The sequence below is a fragment of the Pempheris klunzingeri genome, chromosome 6, assembly GCF_042242105.1.
Source record: "Pempheris klunzingeri isolate RE-2024b chromosome 6, fPemKlu1.hap1, whole genome shotgun sequence".
Taxonomy (NCBI): Eukaryota; Metazoa; Chordata; class Actinopteri; order Acropomatiformes; family Pempheridae; genus Pempheris; species Pempheris klunzingeri.
This window is the reverse complement of record NC_092017.1, coordinates 12,587,452-12,602,744: the sequence shown is the minus strand read 5'-3', so window position 1 is coordinate 12,602,744 and position 15,293 is coordinate 12,587,452. Positions and strand designations below refer to the sequence as shown.

Sequence of the window (15,293 nt, the reverse complement as noted above, 5' to 3'; positions counted from 1 at the left end):
AAAAAAGTTTTGTAAAGCCTTTATTGGCTCCGGAGCGAGCTGCATGAGGTCTGACAAATTACCTCAAGTGATGTCACTTCTTCTGAAAGACCACAAGTTTGAAAATAAGAAAAAAAGTTTTGTTTTCTCCAAGTTTTGGTCAGGTAAGAATTTACAAAGATAAATCCATGTACACGGATTCCTTTTGAATCTATGATCATAATCAAAACTTAAAAAAAAAAACAGAAACCAAATGCAATAAAACTGGCATGTTTGACATCCATAAACTTTGATGCAAATTTAATTTGCCTAGAATAAACCTGAGTTTGCTAGTGACATAATGATGTTACCTGCCACAGAAAGAAAGAAATTCACACAGATATCTGTAGCCTGAAGCCTTGTATTGTCTATCTGTGTTTTTTCCCAACTGACGGGGGTTCATGCTTCATCTGTAAAATTACACAGAGTAGGATTAATATGGGGGAATGAGTTAAAGAGAGAGAGAGGCGCAGAAGAAGTGCTTCATCAATTCTGTGATGAGTGAAGATAGTGTGAGTGTGTCGTGACGAGAGAAAAAAGTGTTCGGTCGGAGAGGGGTCAAGGTGGGAGTGCAGCGGTAAATGCAGATAACTTATCACAGGAAAGGCCATTAGCTGCTCTGTATCCCAACCTGCACAGGAAATCTGAAGTGACAGGGAGATACTCCCTCCCTTCCTTACTACTGGTATCGCTCTGCACTCACTTGCTCATTCAGTTTAACCTGCCAGCTACTTACTCTCTTTATTCTTTCTTTCATTTATTTGGCTCTTTGAAGTCTTCTGCTTTCCTTCCCTTTCTTTTACTTTCTTTTTTCTCAGCCTCAAACCATAAAAGCACCAAATTTTCACCACACTATTATTGTGGCACAGAACCCATAAATGAGGGAAACATGATCAATTGCTATACAGACATCACAATAATCAGAATAATGAAGTAGTCTGATTAAATTTCACTTTGTAAACCAATGCATTCATCTTGGTGTGACAGCCTACAGCAAAAAGCGATCAAGCCATGTGAAGATCTATTTAACTGCTAACCTTATTTCTTGTATATCCTTGTTCTTTCTTATCTGTCTCTTTCTCTCTGTCTATCTCTGACTTTATGTCTGTGAATTTGCGAAAAGCGTTAATCCATTTTGCGCCATTCAGCTGTGCTCTGCTCTGGGGCACGTCGGCGACCTCTTGCTAATGTGATGAAGATTGAACTAGGAGAGCATCAGGGGTGTTGGAGGCCTCTGGATTAGATCGTATCTATCAAAAAACACCTGCTCTTTTACAGCCCCTGGAAGTTCACAGACACACACACGCACACACGGACGTGCTATAGATCACCAGAATCAGGCGTCTGATTGCTCTAGCATGTGCTGGGGAATGTTAATACATGTTATTATGACATGAGAAACTAGTATGATATAAAGCGCTGAGCAGGAGACGACTGTAGCCACGACTGCAGGTGAAACTGTGGGTAACAAGCTCCCCATGGCCCCCAGAGAGAGAGAGAGAGAGAGAGAGACACTGACAATGAGGGAGACAGAGGGAGACAAAAGAAAAATGGGAGATATGTGTCTTTTTTTCTAGGATCAACAATGTCTAGGAGACATGGTGAGATGTCAAGTGTCTGGAGCTGCGGAGACTTTTTCTTACTTTGTATGTGTTTTAAGTGTAAATGATGTGGAATCCGTGCAGTAGAGCGGTGAGTTGAGGTTACATGGTGTGTTAGACTTAATGAGACTTGAGGATCGGTGAGGGAGGTTGACACAGCATAATTGACTTACGAGGAGGGCTTTCGAGTAAATCTGCATTCGAGGGTGGAAATGGAGTGAGAGCTACTGCCAGTGTATGTGTGTGTGTACTATGTATCGAATGGCCTTTTGACAGCTAGCAGGGCTGGGTGTGATGACTGATGAGGAGGCCATCACTGAAGGAGCAGAGGCTATGTTAGGGAATACAAAGTTAGAGCAGGTCAGATGGTGTATTTACGGCTGAGTCCAGAGCTATTAAAGTGTCAGACTATCAAGTAACTTGAGGTTGAGAGGGATTGAGATGGCAATGCGCAGTTTTGTGGAAATGATGTGCAAGCCTAAAAGTTTGAGGTGACGATAGCATAATGGCAGAGAAGTGGGTATGAGAGGGTTGCCAATTCAAATCGAGTCTCTGACAGATTTGGGTTTTTGAATAACGCTACAGATGTTTTTGGACTAAAGCTGCAAGTAGCTGGTATTTTGTGAGAATATTTTACAACATCAGAAAACTTCACCATGCTTTTGTCCAACAAAACAAAAACTTTTTTGAAAGATTCACTTTCACTCCCATAATTTTATTCTTGGCAGAGTGAAAAAGCCTCTGAAATGACATTTCCACTAAGGCAGACTGAAACTCTGCACATGGTTGGCCCTGTAAAAGTGAATACAAAAGGGAAAGAATTTTATACGATATCAAAGGTCCTGAGGTTTTTCAGATGGTCATTGCATCTGATGAGGTGATCACTGAGGCAAACATTCTTGCTGTGACTTTGCAGTTAGACATGGCAGGTTGAACACCGACCTGATCATCATCACCCGATCACCCATATTTCATATTTTTTATGACTTCAGTGAGGTACATAGGTCAGAATGAACGTGCCAAGGATCATGTAGAATTAAAGAGGAAGTGGGAACAAGATGCAGATATTCTTTTCCTTTTTCTTTGTGTAGATTATTGTTACTCTGCACATGTAAAAATGTGTGGATGTATTTCACTGATGATGATTTCCTTCTTGTTCGTGTCACCTCATGTCTGTGAGGTCGGGACATTATCGGCATCCCAGCATAAAAGTAACCTAAAATATGACTACTTTTGACTTCTCCATTATATAATCTGATGAAACTGATTGTTGGGAGCAAAAACACAGGGAGGTCTTTCTAGCAGATTGTTGTTGACCATGTAAAATGGTTTCAAATGTATAATAGTGAATGAATAAAGCAATAATGGCATCAGATTATTTGTTAGCAAGCAGTTCATTTTATGGTCTTTCTGTTGCCCTTGTTGAAATCGGCAGCTTTAATTGGCTTCAATTGTCCCGCAGAAGGCTCACATGAAGCCGTCTTATCTGATAGTAAAGTGAATAGATGGTGATTCCATTTTTATTTTCCTCAGAAAAAAAAATCTTAAAGTTGTAAAATCTGCAATTTAAAGGAGGAGACCAACCTGTGATGTGTCATGGTTGAAGATGATGGAGCTCAGGTCCCCACAGTTGTAGTGGGTAATGAGGTCTTCAGTGGTGTAGGAGCCCTGCAGGCTGCCTGCTCGGACGCCCTCGTGCTGCAGCAGTGTCTGGTTCAAAGCAAACAGCACCTGCAGCAAGGGAGAGACAAAAAGATAGGATGGGTGCTGTTATTTTCTGCATCCACAAACTCACTTTCCTCTGCTCTACGCCCAAGAGGAATTTGCCGTGAGGGGGGAGAAATTGTGCAAGCACGGCCAGCATTCCCCTTTAAAAATATAACGTGGCTTTTATATACAATGAAGCCGTTATTCCTGAACGTCGGTGAAATATAAGTTCTTTTGCAGCGTTTTCATTTCTGTCCGGATGTTTTCATACACTTTCCATACAGCCTGACTACAGGTAAAAGCAGACCACAAAATACATGGCAAAACTCCATGGGCTTTCTTCTGAAGGAGGGCAAAAACAGTGAGGAAAGGGAGAGCTGAAGAGAGAGAGAAAGAGAGAGAGAAATACCCTTTAAGAATAACCCTTCTTTCTCTTTCACCAGGCCAGGGTGCCGTAAATTTACAGCACCCATTAAAATCAAAAGTAAACCCTCTTTAGAGAGAATTTATAGCGTGCAGCCGCCAGCCAGCCCAACAACTCCACAGCTGTCCAAGACACCAGGGGTTAGCCTCCCTGCTCCGTCCCTCTACGATCTCACGCCACCTCTGACTGGCCTGGCAACCGGTACCGAGTTGTCAATCACTGTTAAGCTCTCTTACCAGAGGTGTGTTATAGGAGAAAAGGTGTTTTTTTTTCTTTTTCTGTACAGTAGATTTCACACAGATCTACGTTGCACCCAGTAAGACGGTTTCAGCTGACTTGATTAGAACTAGTGACTCAGCTCGTCATATCTTCAAACCACACCAGACTGATCCATGTCTATGATCGTAATTACCAAGAAACCTGACTAGAGCTGCGGAAAATACTGCAGGGAGAACGTCAGCATCCAAGCCCAGATGATTTGTGGAGCAGCTTAGAGCCGATACAGCTGCACAACTGATTGAGCCCGATGTCAAAAGTCTGGGTCGTAATTCACGCAATTAAGTTATGTTTTTGTAATCATAAATGCCCATATCGTGCATATTGAGTGTTTCAACTCCAGGTAACCTTTACGCAGGGATAATCACAAGCAAGCTGTAAGCTCAACCTTGTGACTCTCTCTCTCTCTCTCTCTCTCTGAGGTCATTGTGTTTGCAAACCAGTCTTGTGGGCTCATTTTGGCTTTAGTGCGCTTTTTTTCATAATGCAAGGAGACAACTGATGAGCTAACGGCATATATAACTCTCTCATTATCCCCCTTTCTTGTCTTTACTTTTCTCTTTCCCTGCTCTTTCCCCACTTATTCCTTCAGAGGAGCGTCCATCCTCTTCTCTTCTTTCTGCCAGCAACCAAGAGTCTGATCTTATTTATTCTTTTTGACGTGTTTCACAGCATATTTTCTGATGCTCAGCGCCGCGCTGTCGCCCTACCAGAGGTGCATAATCCAGGAATGGGTCTCGATCAAATATGTGACCATTTCATTCCTGAAAAAAATCTGACTTTCGTGCTTTTCAGCTCATATCTCAGCACCAGACCTCCCAAACCCAGAAGCCCCCCTGCTGTTTGAGTAATGATACTATACCTCATTCGGTTTGTATTTACGTCTCACGTGAGATTCTTTATTGCTCTAAACGTAAGGTCATGTTGATGTCAGGCCCAGAGAGTCTAATACCTGCCTGGTGGCTAACTAGCTACAGTAGCTAATTCTGCAGATACTCATTGCATGCTAGTAAGTTCCCATTGCCCCACGGCTTTGACCCACAGGGCTGTCTGCCATGTCTCGAGGGTTTTTCCAAGAGAAACTCCAGAGCAGGCCCTGAGCGCAGTCAGGGGCTGGAGCTGGCAGAGCACACACACCTGCCAGGCTGTTTGTAATGCTGCCAGTGCCAATAGTTTCCCTTAACATGGCAAACTGCACTAGGCATGACAGACGATGCATGGTAAAAAAGGGAGGGGGGTGGGCGGCTGGTTGTGTTGTTAAGGGAGTTGTTATTTCAATATTGTCCGTCTCCCGGGAAAAGAACATCTCTGCAGCTGTAACCATGGCGCCTCAGTTTGTGCTGGGCTGAATGAAAGAGCATGTCAATCACTGCAGGAGAGGCAGAGGGGAAGAGAGGAAAAATGCAAACATTCCCTGTGTGTGTGCGCCTGCATATATATGCATGCGTGTGAATGTGTGTGCGTGCACGCACGCGCGTGTTGACTGACAGAGTGGGTGTTCTCATGCTGAAGTGGTCCACTCACTCTGACAGACTGGCTCTTTTACAGCCAGGCCTTTTCAGAGTAACCAACATTGACACTGTTCACCACATAGTTTACTACTGCAGGTCTCTCTTTCTCTTTTTTTTTCTAATACATGCGTGAGAAACTCCCATTGTAATTAAATAAAAGCTTTATAAGAACAAAGCTGGAAAGAGCAGAGCACATGGATGGTTTTGGAACCTGCGATATGAGTGCAGCACTCCAAAAATTCATTAGCGAGTGTTGGAAAGAAGACAGAAAAAAAAGGGGGTAGGGCAGGAGTGGGAGCAACATTAAAAAAAAAAAAAAACAGAAATCAGAGAGATCAGAAAATGACATTTATCAACATGTGTGTGCATTGCAGCAATTGACCTTGAAGTGCATTAAATCCTGGCTGTTTGCTAGCAATAGTGTTAGCTTGTTTGAAGGTTTTACGGGCCTGAGGCATGAGTAGGTGCCGTTGACAAGGTGCTGGAACTGAGAGCGCTCACTCTTGTCAACTACATCACTCCTCTATTATAACTCCTTAAATCTGAATCTGAGAATGTGAGTGATGGATCGAGCTAAAGGGCTTCGAGCTGCAAACGACAGAAGCAAGTGTCAAACTGTGGAGGCCAAAAGCTGAACTCTGGCAAAGAAGAGAAAATATAATACCCAGGATTACTTTTTACTTGCCAGCTGTAGGACTCAGTAAAAGCATGAATGCTTTGTAACTGTTAATGAAATAGCTTTCCTCCAGCCACCCTTTTAATTCCTCTACCCGTGTATTAAAATAATGAGACAGTATTCCACTATCCTGCACACACTGAAATAACAAAGAAAGAAAGAACAAAGGAAGGAAGGATAATAGCCAGAGGAAGACAGAGGGCAGAGAACAAAAACCAGTTGGAAGAGTTGGAAGTGTGAAAGAATGGTATAAGACAAACAAAGCCTTGTTCTCTATGAGCGGAGCATGTGTTGTACAGATGGAGGTGATCCTTCTCCAGTTTAGAGAGTTTGGGTAAGGTGGTATACACAGTGTATGGGCATAGGCCTGGCATGGGCACTGGGGAAAAGCAGGCAGTCAGGTGCATGAATCCATGGCGGCGCCTGCCAGCACTAGGCAGGAGATCTGAGAGGGTTTGTTCCCTCACACATCTCCCTTTTTCTCCCAGCTTTACTCAGGCTGTTTCTCTCAGTAGATCTGTTTGTCTCTTTTCTTTTGCCTTGTTGTGCTCACTAAAATTTCTGTGTAAAATCACAACAGTAATAAGTCACTACGTTTTTATACATCCCATTGGCTGCCGCTACAGGAAATCAGATGGATTGCTTCGCTGCCAACCTTTTTGGTTTGTGGCCTTTTATTGCAATGACACAGTGTCTATTTAAGGCCCTTGGTCACATGACCAACATTTGTGAGCTGTTCCACTAAAAAATTATTTTCCCCTCTAAAGTTCTGAGATTGTTTCATTTGTCAGATAACAAGACTACGAGTTACATTCAAGCAAGTGGTTCACGATCGTTGTGACAAAAAGCACATTTCCATGGTTCCTCTGGTTAATACGAAATGCACTCTTATTTTTCAAAAAACAGTAAAAGAGAAATAGAAGCTATCAATCATTGAAAACACGGCGCTGTGTTTTTGGTAATTACCGGTCAATTTATTCTTAAAAGCTTTGTATCTTTGAACACAGACCATACAAATAGAATTGGCATTCAGCTCTTTCTCTGTCTTTATCTCTGGTCATTTAATCAGCCCCTGATAAAGAAAACAGTACAAACAGCTTCAGGGTGGTGCGTTCCCCTCAACCGCTCTCGTCTCCCTGAGAGCCGCTTGTGTTTCATCGCCCGAGAAAGAGAGGAGCTAGACCCCTGACCCAGGACATGCACTGCTGAGTTCCTCTGGGCCGGGCCGGCTTTCCCCCCCTGGGCTCCAGCTACAGACGACAAGAGGGGATTGGGTTCTCAGCACCCTGGGGTGACTGAAGGAGGTATGGAGTTGAAATAACATCCAGGCCAACCCAAGAATAGGAGAAGTGCGATAGCTCATCCCTGTTCCCCACAGAGCAGCCCCAAAAAAGGGTATCCAGTGGATACCAATTTGTGTGAGTGTACTTTCCCTGTCACGACGACAGTAGAGATCCATAAAAAATCTTTTAAAAAAACACTCTTGTGTCCATTTTCTTTTAACCTGTACTATCTCAGTATGACTTCATGCTTGAATGTGCATGTAGCAGTGGCAGGAGTATTTTAAAAGCCTGCTGTTTTCTGACCTTTGAGTCTATGTGAGCTCTGAAAAGCACCTTGAATACATTAGGGTGGAAAGACGGTGTCACACAAGACCACATCAAAGTTGTCTGGACAGTCTCACATGATAGCTCCACTGTTGTCTCCTACAGTTTTATCAACAAAGTCCTCAAGACTTGATCTTTCATTTTTTTCTCTCCAAGGGAATCATGTAACCTGTCGTGGGCTTGAAAGGCTACATCCAAGCATAAAAATGCCTCAAACACGACCTCCAACGTCAGACCATTGCCAAAATAGTTTTACAGCCCTTTGGCGCCTTTCTGAGTGTATCGTTTGCTTATTTGAAAGTAAGCAGCACTTTCAACTCATCACATCTGGCATGCTGTACAGCAAGCCAGAGCCTTGCTTTCTTCCAAACCTTTATCCCTGGTAATACCCACGATACACCCACACACACACACACACAAATACATGCACACTCACAAACACATATGCAACACCAAAAAGCACACACGCTAGTAATTATACACACCACATTCCTCTTTCAGCAATACCTGTATACAAACCATATATTGCAGAAAATGAACGTGGAGACATTTCAGATCTTTTCCACTGAGGACAGTGCCAATATTTTGAATATTGTTTCACCTTTGTCTCTGCTTCTCTTTCTCTTTGCACTTCCTTTCTCTCCCTTCACATTCTCCCTCTTTCTCTGTCTCACTAAGTCTCTCCCTGCCTGGTCTACCTCCTGTCTCAGCCTAGGAAATCCAGGGATTACCAGAAGGACAATCCCAGTGGCAGAAGCCTGCTGCTCTTAGCTTCTACAGAAAGCCTCCTATTCTTTGCCCTCCTTCTTCCTTCCGTCCTGTCTTATTTCCTTTCCTAGGCAGGGGGTGAGGTACTAATGATGGGCGACAATTTCTCTTCAAAAATCCTCTAAACATCCACCCCTTCCATATCTATTCCTTATCCTTCCTTCCCCTGACTAAAGTTAGCTGTCTCCACCTCCATTACTCTCCTCTTCTCTCTGCTTGCTCTTCCCTGCTTGTTTATCTTCCTTCCTCCAATAAAACCAGACCTATAGGCACACAGATACTGTATACACCCCTCCAGTCCCCAGAGCCTCCTGTCTCTCCTCTTAATAAGAGTCTCCACTGAATGGGGGGGTGGGTGTCGCCCCTACACTTGTCCACAAATAAACCCTGCTGTTTGACTTGGCAGCACTGCCGCTGCGCCAGTCATCCCAGCTTTCCTGCCTCCTCAGAAAACAGAGAAAATAATAAAGTATCACTTGATCCGGAGTGAAAAAGCGCACAGCTGGTCCCTCACCATGAATGCCCACAAGCAGAGGATGTGGGGTGTGAAAGAGGGGTTGAAAATTAAAGAGGGAAATTGTACTATTTTTTTGTTTTCTTTTAACATCAAGGGCCCAGAGCTGTTGAAGAGGAGTAAGTCTGTGTGTAATACTGTGTGTAAATATGCGAGGACAACACGGCTGAATATTCCAGGGGTAACATGGGGACATGTGGCAGATGGAAAAGGGAAAAATCTGTCAGATTGCACCTCTTTGCTCCTGATCCCTGACAATACATCTGAAAACACAAAGCTTAATTTAAAAAAAGGTCAATTAAAGCTGCACTGATGGATATTTTTTATATTAACCATGAACCAAATTAATGCGTATTCTGCATTGTGTATCGTCAAACAACCCACCAGAGAATTATCACCCAAGTCTGCACTTCCAGTTTGCTATACAGCGTTCTTTAGCATATTTTAGCTCATTGATTTGGTTTTGTACCCTGTAAACTTATATGGTGATAATATGTCAATGATTAGTCAAAGTTTACAGCCACCCTTAAGTGGCCGAAAAACTAATTGATTAAATAAAATCAACTATATTAAACATGACCTTTCTTGTGCATAGATCATTGGTATTCAAAAAGATGCTATAATTACGGCAATTTATCAAAACATGTTGAAAGTCCAACCTCTGATTGAACCTACAAAATGATATTGAAAGGTCTTAAAATCTAACTTTATTAAAAGAAGTGGAAAAATAGATGGCTAAGAAGTGATTTTGCTTGGCTTCATAAGTAAAGTATCATTTTCATCATTTTTAATGGCATGATCTGTTTCATTTCAGGAAACTTTTCCTACACAATCGCTGATGTAAATAAACTGCACTTGAAGCAAATCAGATGATCTCACAGGAAAATAAGATGAAAGGACTTGCTGAGATGTGCACTAGATCAGGTCACTGTAACCTCTAACATCATGGCCTCCACTAATCCTAACACATTTTCGCTTTTTTTTCCCAAGGGAAAACCTCTCATTGAATTCCATCAGCTTTATCCAGCTCCCATTATGATGTGTGATGCTATCCAAACCAGATGAGCCGGGTCTTCTCCACGGCATGAGGCCCCAAACCAGTACCCGACCACTCCCTCTTATCTCCCCCAGTCTGCTTTGGTTGGACTAATGGTTTTAGACAGAATAATTCCCAAAGAATGATTTGTCCTTTGCAAAGTCCACATCTGAGGTCCGACAGAAACATGAGAGCAGCACATAATCTCCTTCATGAACATAAATTGTATAATGGAGGAAAAACCGGATCCAGATTGGGGAAACAGAAAGTGTCCACACATTTAGCTGGTCCAGGTGGCTGAATTCATTCCTTTTAAAGACAGGAATCCTTGTGCAGGTTTCTGTGTGTGCGTGCAAATCAAACATGCATGCAGCCCTAGCACACATCATAGCACATCATTTCAATGATATTCCAATGATGAAATGGGAAGTCAAAGTGATTCTTCCTTAAATAAATCACTATATCAGCTCAGACTTGTGTGTGAACCTCAGCAAGCATCCATGACTGAATTGTTCTTGTTTGCACCATTTGACAGGTGGATTGGATTTCCCCCGCAGAGTAGTGGATACTTTAGTAGCATACAATGTAATGCAGCAGACCGTAGCTAGAAAAAAGCATATTTTCATATCAAAGGGATATGATTGAGAGGTTTTTATGTATGAGTTAACATCTGCGTGTTATGCATGTGTGTTTCAGTAGAATGTGAGCCAGTAGAGGAGTAAAGGGTAAATGGAGGAGGAGGAGAGAAAAAAAACAAGTGAAAGATGGAATATAGCGAGAGACAGCATGAGAAGAAAGAAAGGGAGAAAGAGAGAAAGTTGAAGAGACGCAGCAGGGGGTGTAATGTAAAAATACGTCAAAAAGAGAGACAAAAAGGCCAGATGTGTATAGTTAACTGGGAGAGGTACAGATGGGAGAGGAGGGAGCAGCCCTATTGCCTCTCACCTCCTCCTCTGACTAACAGGTCTGGAGCACAGCTGGGCAGTTTTGTCCTCTACCATCTCCCCTCTTCATCCTCCCAACGCCCCTCCGTCTTCACTCCTGCCCCCATTCTTCCAAAAACAACTCATGTCTCTTCATCCTCCATCAGTTCTCAAACCCTCAATCACCGGCCTTCCTCCCTTTCCCCACCCAGGTTATGCGCTCTCAGCGACAAATCTCTAGATTATACAGTTCAGCATCAGCCCTTCATCCCTCTTGCGCCCATTCTCTCATTTCTTTCATTTGATGGCGGCTCTCCTTCCACCACTGTCACTGATCTCTGTTTATTTAGCTTTCATGTCCTTCCTCCTTCCTGTGCTCCACTTCATACACACTCGCTCTCTCTGTATGAGCATGCACTTGTAACTCAATGCTTGTGTGCATACGTGCATGCATGTGGATACTCTGTGTTTGTGTTTCCATATGTGTCTGTCTTCACTACAGAGTTTGTCCAAATTGCACAGTGCTTTGATTGTCTAATAGACTGGAGCAGCAAAATGAGGAGTAGGTGGACCAAACTTCCTCCTCTCCTCTCCTCTCCTCTCCTCAGTCACAGCTCTATTAGACTCGATGCTGAAGCTAACGCGGCATAATCCCACACAAGCACACCATTTCACGGCAAATCAGCACGAGAAATGTTCAATTTCATGCAAGTGTATTCAGCCGGCAGAAAAACAGAGAGAGACGGAGCAAGATTGTAATGTATACCCTTCAGGCAGAAAAGAGACACAGACTGTGAACAAGCAGTATATGTGTGTGAGTGAGTGTTAAATAAGGGTTTTCAAGGGAGGGAAATCACACTAAGAGTGAGGGTCACGCTACTCCGTCATTTCAAAACGTTCTGTCAGCACGTCCACGAGGAAGCAGACGTGAAGAGTCCAAATTCGTCTCCCTGATGAGAACAAGCTGCCCTAGATGAAGCTTGGAAAAGGACACACAAACACACACAAATGTCTACAGCCTTCCCAACCATTGCCTACCAAGATTTGCCAGCACTTAATAACTGTGGGACCACCACAGAGACTTTCGATGTGTTTGACAGATATAGAAAGTATTTTTAGTGTTGGAAAATGTTTATTGGCTGCATCTTTTACTCTGCAATGCCACATTCTGTCCATTGTAATTTCATCTGTGTGTGTGTGTGTGTGTGTGTGTGTATACATTCAGTGGAGAGATCGGTCCAGGACATGTACTTTAGCCTCTGCCAAAAGAGGAGATTGTAGCTTCCAGTAACTCTTAGCTTGTCTTTTCCACATGCTGTCTTCTTGTCTGGCTAGCTAGCCACTGATAAGCCCACGTTCAGGAGTCAGCTGGGTTCTGTTCAGAGTTGGAGGTCGTGTGAACTGAGCTGAGTGAAGCCACAGAGGCTAGATGCTGCTGGTGATCAGTAAATGTAGGCTGGCTGCTTGCTGTCTATTTCTCCATGTGTTTAATGCAAAACAATTAAAGTGTGAGTGGCAGGGGAATTGTTATAAGGGACCTTATCAGAGCTGGGCTGTGTAAAGGAAAGCAATGCATTTCTATCTTACTATGTTAATTTACTTAGTTACTTCTGCTGTTCAGTGGTCACTAAATTGTAATTTCCAATCAAACTGCTGTTTGTCACACACAAACATGCACATTTATACGTACTATGTGAGATTAACCTTTCTGTGCCGCCCTGGTTTTATTACAGATATCGTGCAGCTACTACAGCCATCTCTCTCTTTGTATGTGTCTCTGTCCTCTGTTTAACTCTCTATCTGTGTGAATGAAAAGCAGATGAAGAGCAGACGAGTCTCCAAGGTTTCATGTGCTGGGACGACTGGGGAAATCTTGGTACACTTGAACACTTCTTGATCCACTTTCACAGTGTGTGATCGCACAGAGAGATACCACACACTCCCAGACACATACACACAGCCACATAAAACTCAACCATCCACTCAGAGGCGTTTAAATGGCAGCCAACAACTCTCACAGAGGAGGGAGCTCTCAGCTGGTGACAGAGGCCAAACTATAGAAGAAAAAGTAAGAAAAACATAATATGACAGCTGGGAGAAAAATGTGTTAGTGATGTTTAACGTAGTATAATTTAAGAAGCTCTGATTTAAGTTTCAAAGTTAAAGAATCAACAAAATCTTATAAGAAGTTTCAAAGATGTATCAGATGATATCTCACTTTTGCAATTAGTCAAATGGCCAATTCTCTTGAACTACTCAGTCAGCATCAACAAAACTTGACTTTCCTTGATCAGAAAATGTTAAGCAGTTAAGATTTGTAGGAAAAAAAACCAATGATTCATGACGTTAGGACTTCAGCCAGGAGGCTTCCAAGTGCTACTCTTAATTACTGCGATTTAGAAGTTTTGGCCTTACAATTCTGTAATCAATTAAAGGAACCTGTTCATACTGACAGCTGAAACAGACATTATGTCTGTGGCGAAATTCAACTAAGGAGGAATCAATCATGTTTACAAGCAACCCATGAATGAGGCATCATCAGAGCTACTAATTAATGTTGGAGGAAGCAGACTTGGAGAAAAAAAAAGGATTTGTGGAAGCGCATAAGTGTGTTTGCTTGTGTTTGTGTGTGAGAGAAAATAGAGACAGAGGAAGTAAGTGTTTGTCTGTGTGTGAGGAAAGAGGGAGAGCAGAGAAAGAGGCAGCAAAGCCAGCATAGAGACAGAGAAAAACAGACAAATAAACAGACAGGAAAACTCACAGAAGCACTAAGTGGGAGGCGGTGAAGGAGGAGAGAGAGAGAGCCCAGTGATAGGACATGGGAAATAACTCCTCTATGCTGCCAGTGGTTTGGAGGTGGAAGGCAGAGTCTTGATGGCATGTGGTGGAGGGGTTACTGCAGCGCTGGCCGTAGATTAGTGGCTCTTCCTCTCGCTGGCCTTGACTAGGAGCGGTGCTGGCTGTCACATCAGAGACGGGGCATTTAACTGCCCTCATAAGACTCTCATTATTTCATAAATCTGCAGTTTAGGCGCTCGGCTCTGTTGATTTGAGCCCACGCCAAGGCTTAGAGAATGTTTTTACAATCTCCCTAATTTATTTACAACCTTGATTCATTTGTGTGTGTGTGTGTGTGTGTGTGTGTGTGAGAGAGAGAGAGAGAGAGAGAGAGAGAGAGAGAAAAAAGTCGAGAAAGTCAGAAAATGGTAGTGGACAGAGAGAGATGTTGATGAAAGTGACTCATCCTCTGTTTGCTTGTTGCTTGCTCAGCTGCCGCATGCATAATGTATGTGTGTGTGTGTTGTGTATGAGCTAATGTGATAATTCTAGCACAGCGCCAACAAGGAATTAAATTTCACAACGTCTGGTGCACACATGAATTCATTCCTCCACGAATCAGATCTGCATCTATGACACATATCCCTACTTCCAATTTCCAATTTTACTGTCTCACATTCTTGGCTGTTCCTTTATGTCTGTATCGTCTTTGTTATCAGGTCTCGCCTGCTGGTACTGTATGCTTTAAATCCTCTCAGTGTCTGGAACTGAGCAGCACCATCTACTATACTCCGGAGCATGTATATACATAAACACAGATGCGTACGACTGAAGTATAACCATACATAAAAATATATGTATGTGTGTGTGTTTGTGTCTATCTTTGCTTCTCTGTGAAAAGTCTTTATAATTAAATATGCAACACATACAGGGTGTATGTGTTCTTTCTATTTTTCATTCTTTCTCTATATCTTTCACGTTCACATGTGAAGCACAGACACTCATATACACTACCATATTCATCCAGCCTCCAACCACCCAGAGCTCTCAGCCCTGTAACCTCCCAGGGAAAGTGCTTGGTCTGAAGAAATCCAATATGATTAAGACTATGATTGCTGCCTCTAATAGTTTTAGCACCCATACCCTCTATTAAGGAAAACATTGGGTTTGGACCACAGCTGAGAAGGGGCTTCTGACAGAGGGGATCAGCCTGTGGGAAAGACCCATAATTCAGTGTTTGGGTGTGTGTGTGTGTGTGTGTATATATACATGTGCGTACAGTAGATGTGAGTTGCACATATGTGGGCACATACATCTGTCTACGTGCGTCTGCTCTTTTCTCTGAGTCTTGTATGTGAGACTGTGTGTGTGTGCTGATGTGTGTGCTTGTGCAGCCCACAGTGGCTCAAGGGCAGACTTGGTCGGCCATGCTGAGCGTTTGTGGTCACCCCAAC

The 15,293-nt window shown here is 43.0% G+C and overlaps 1 protein-coding gene across 1 annotated transcript in view; it reads right to left on the bottom strand.

Annotated features, from left to right (window-relative positions):
• Nucleotides 1-15,293, bottom strand: part of trabd2b (TraB domain containing 2B) — a 63,259-nt gene that overhangs the window by 24,179 nt on the left and 23,787 nt on the right. The window contains exon 3 of the mRNA XM_070832659.1: nucleotides 3,204-3,350. Within this exon, the coding sequence (XP_070688760.1) occupies nucleotides 3,204-3,350 (147 nt within the window). The remainder of the gene's footprint in view (nucleotides 1-3,203; nucleotides 3,351-15,293) is intronic.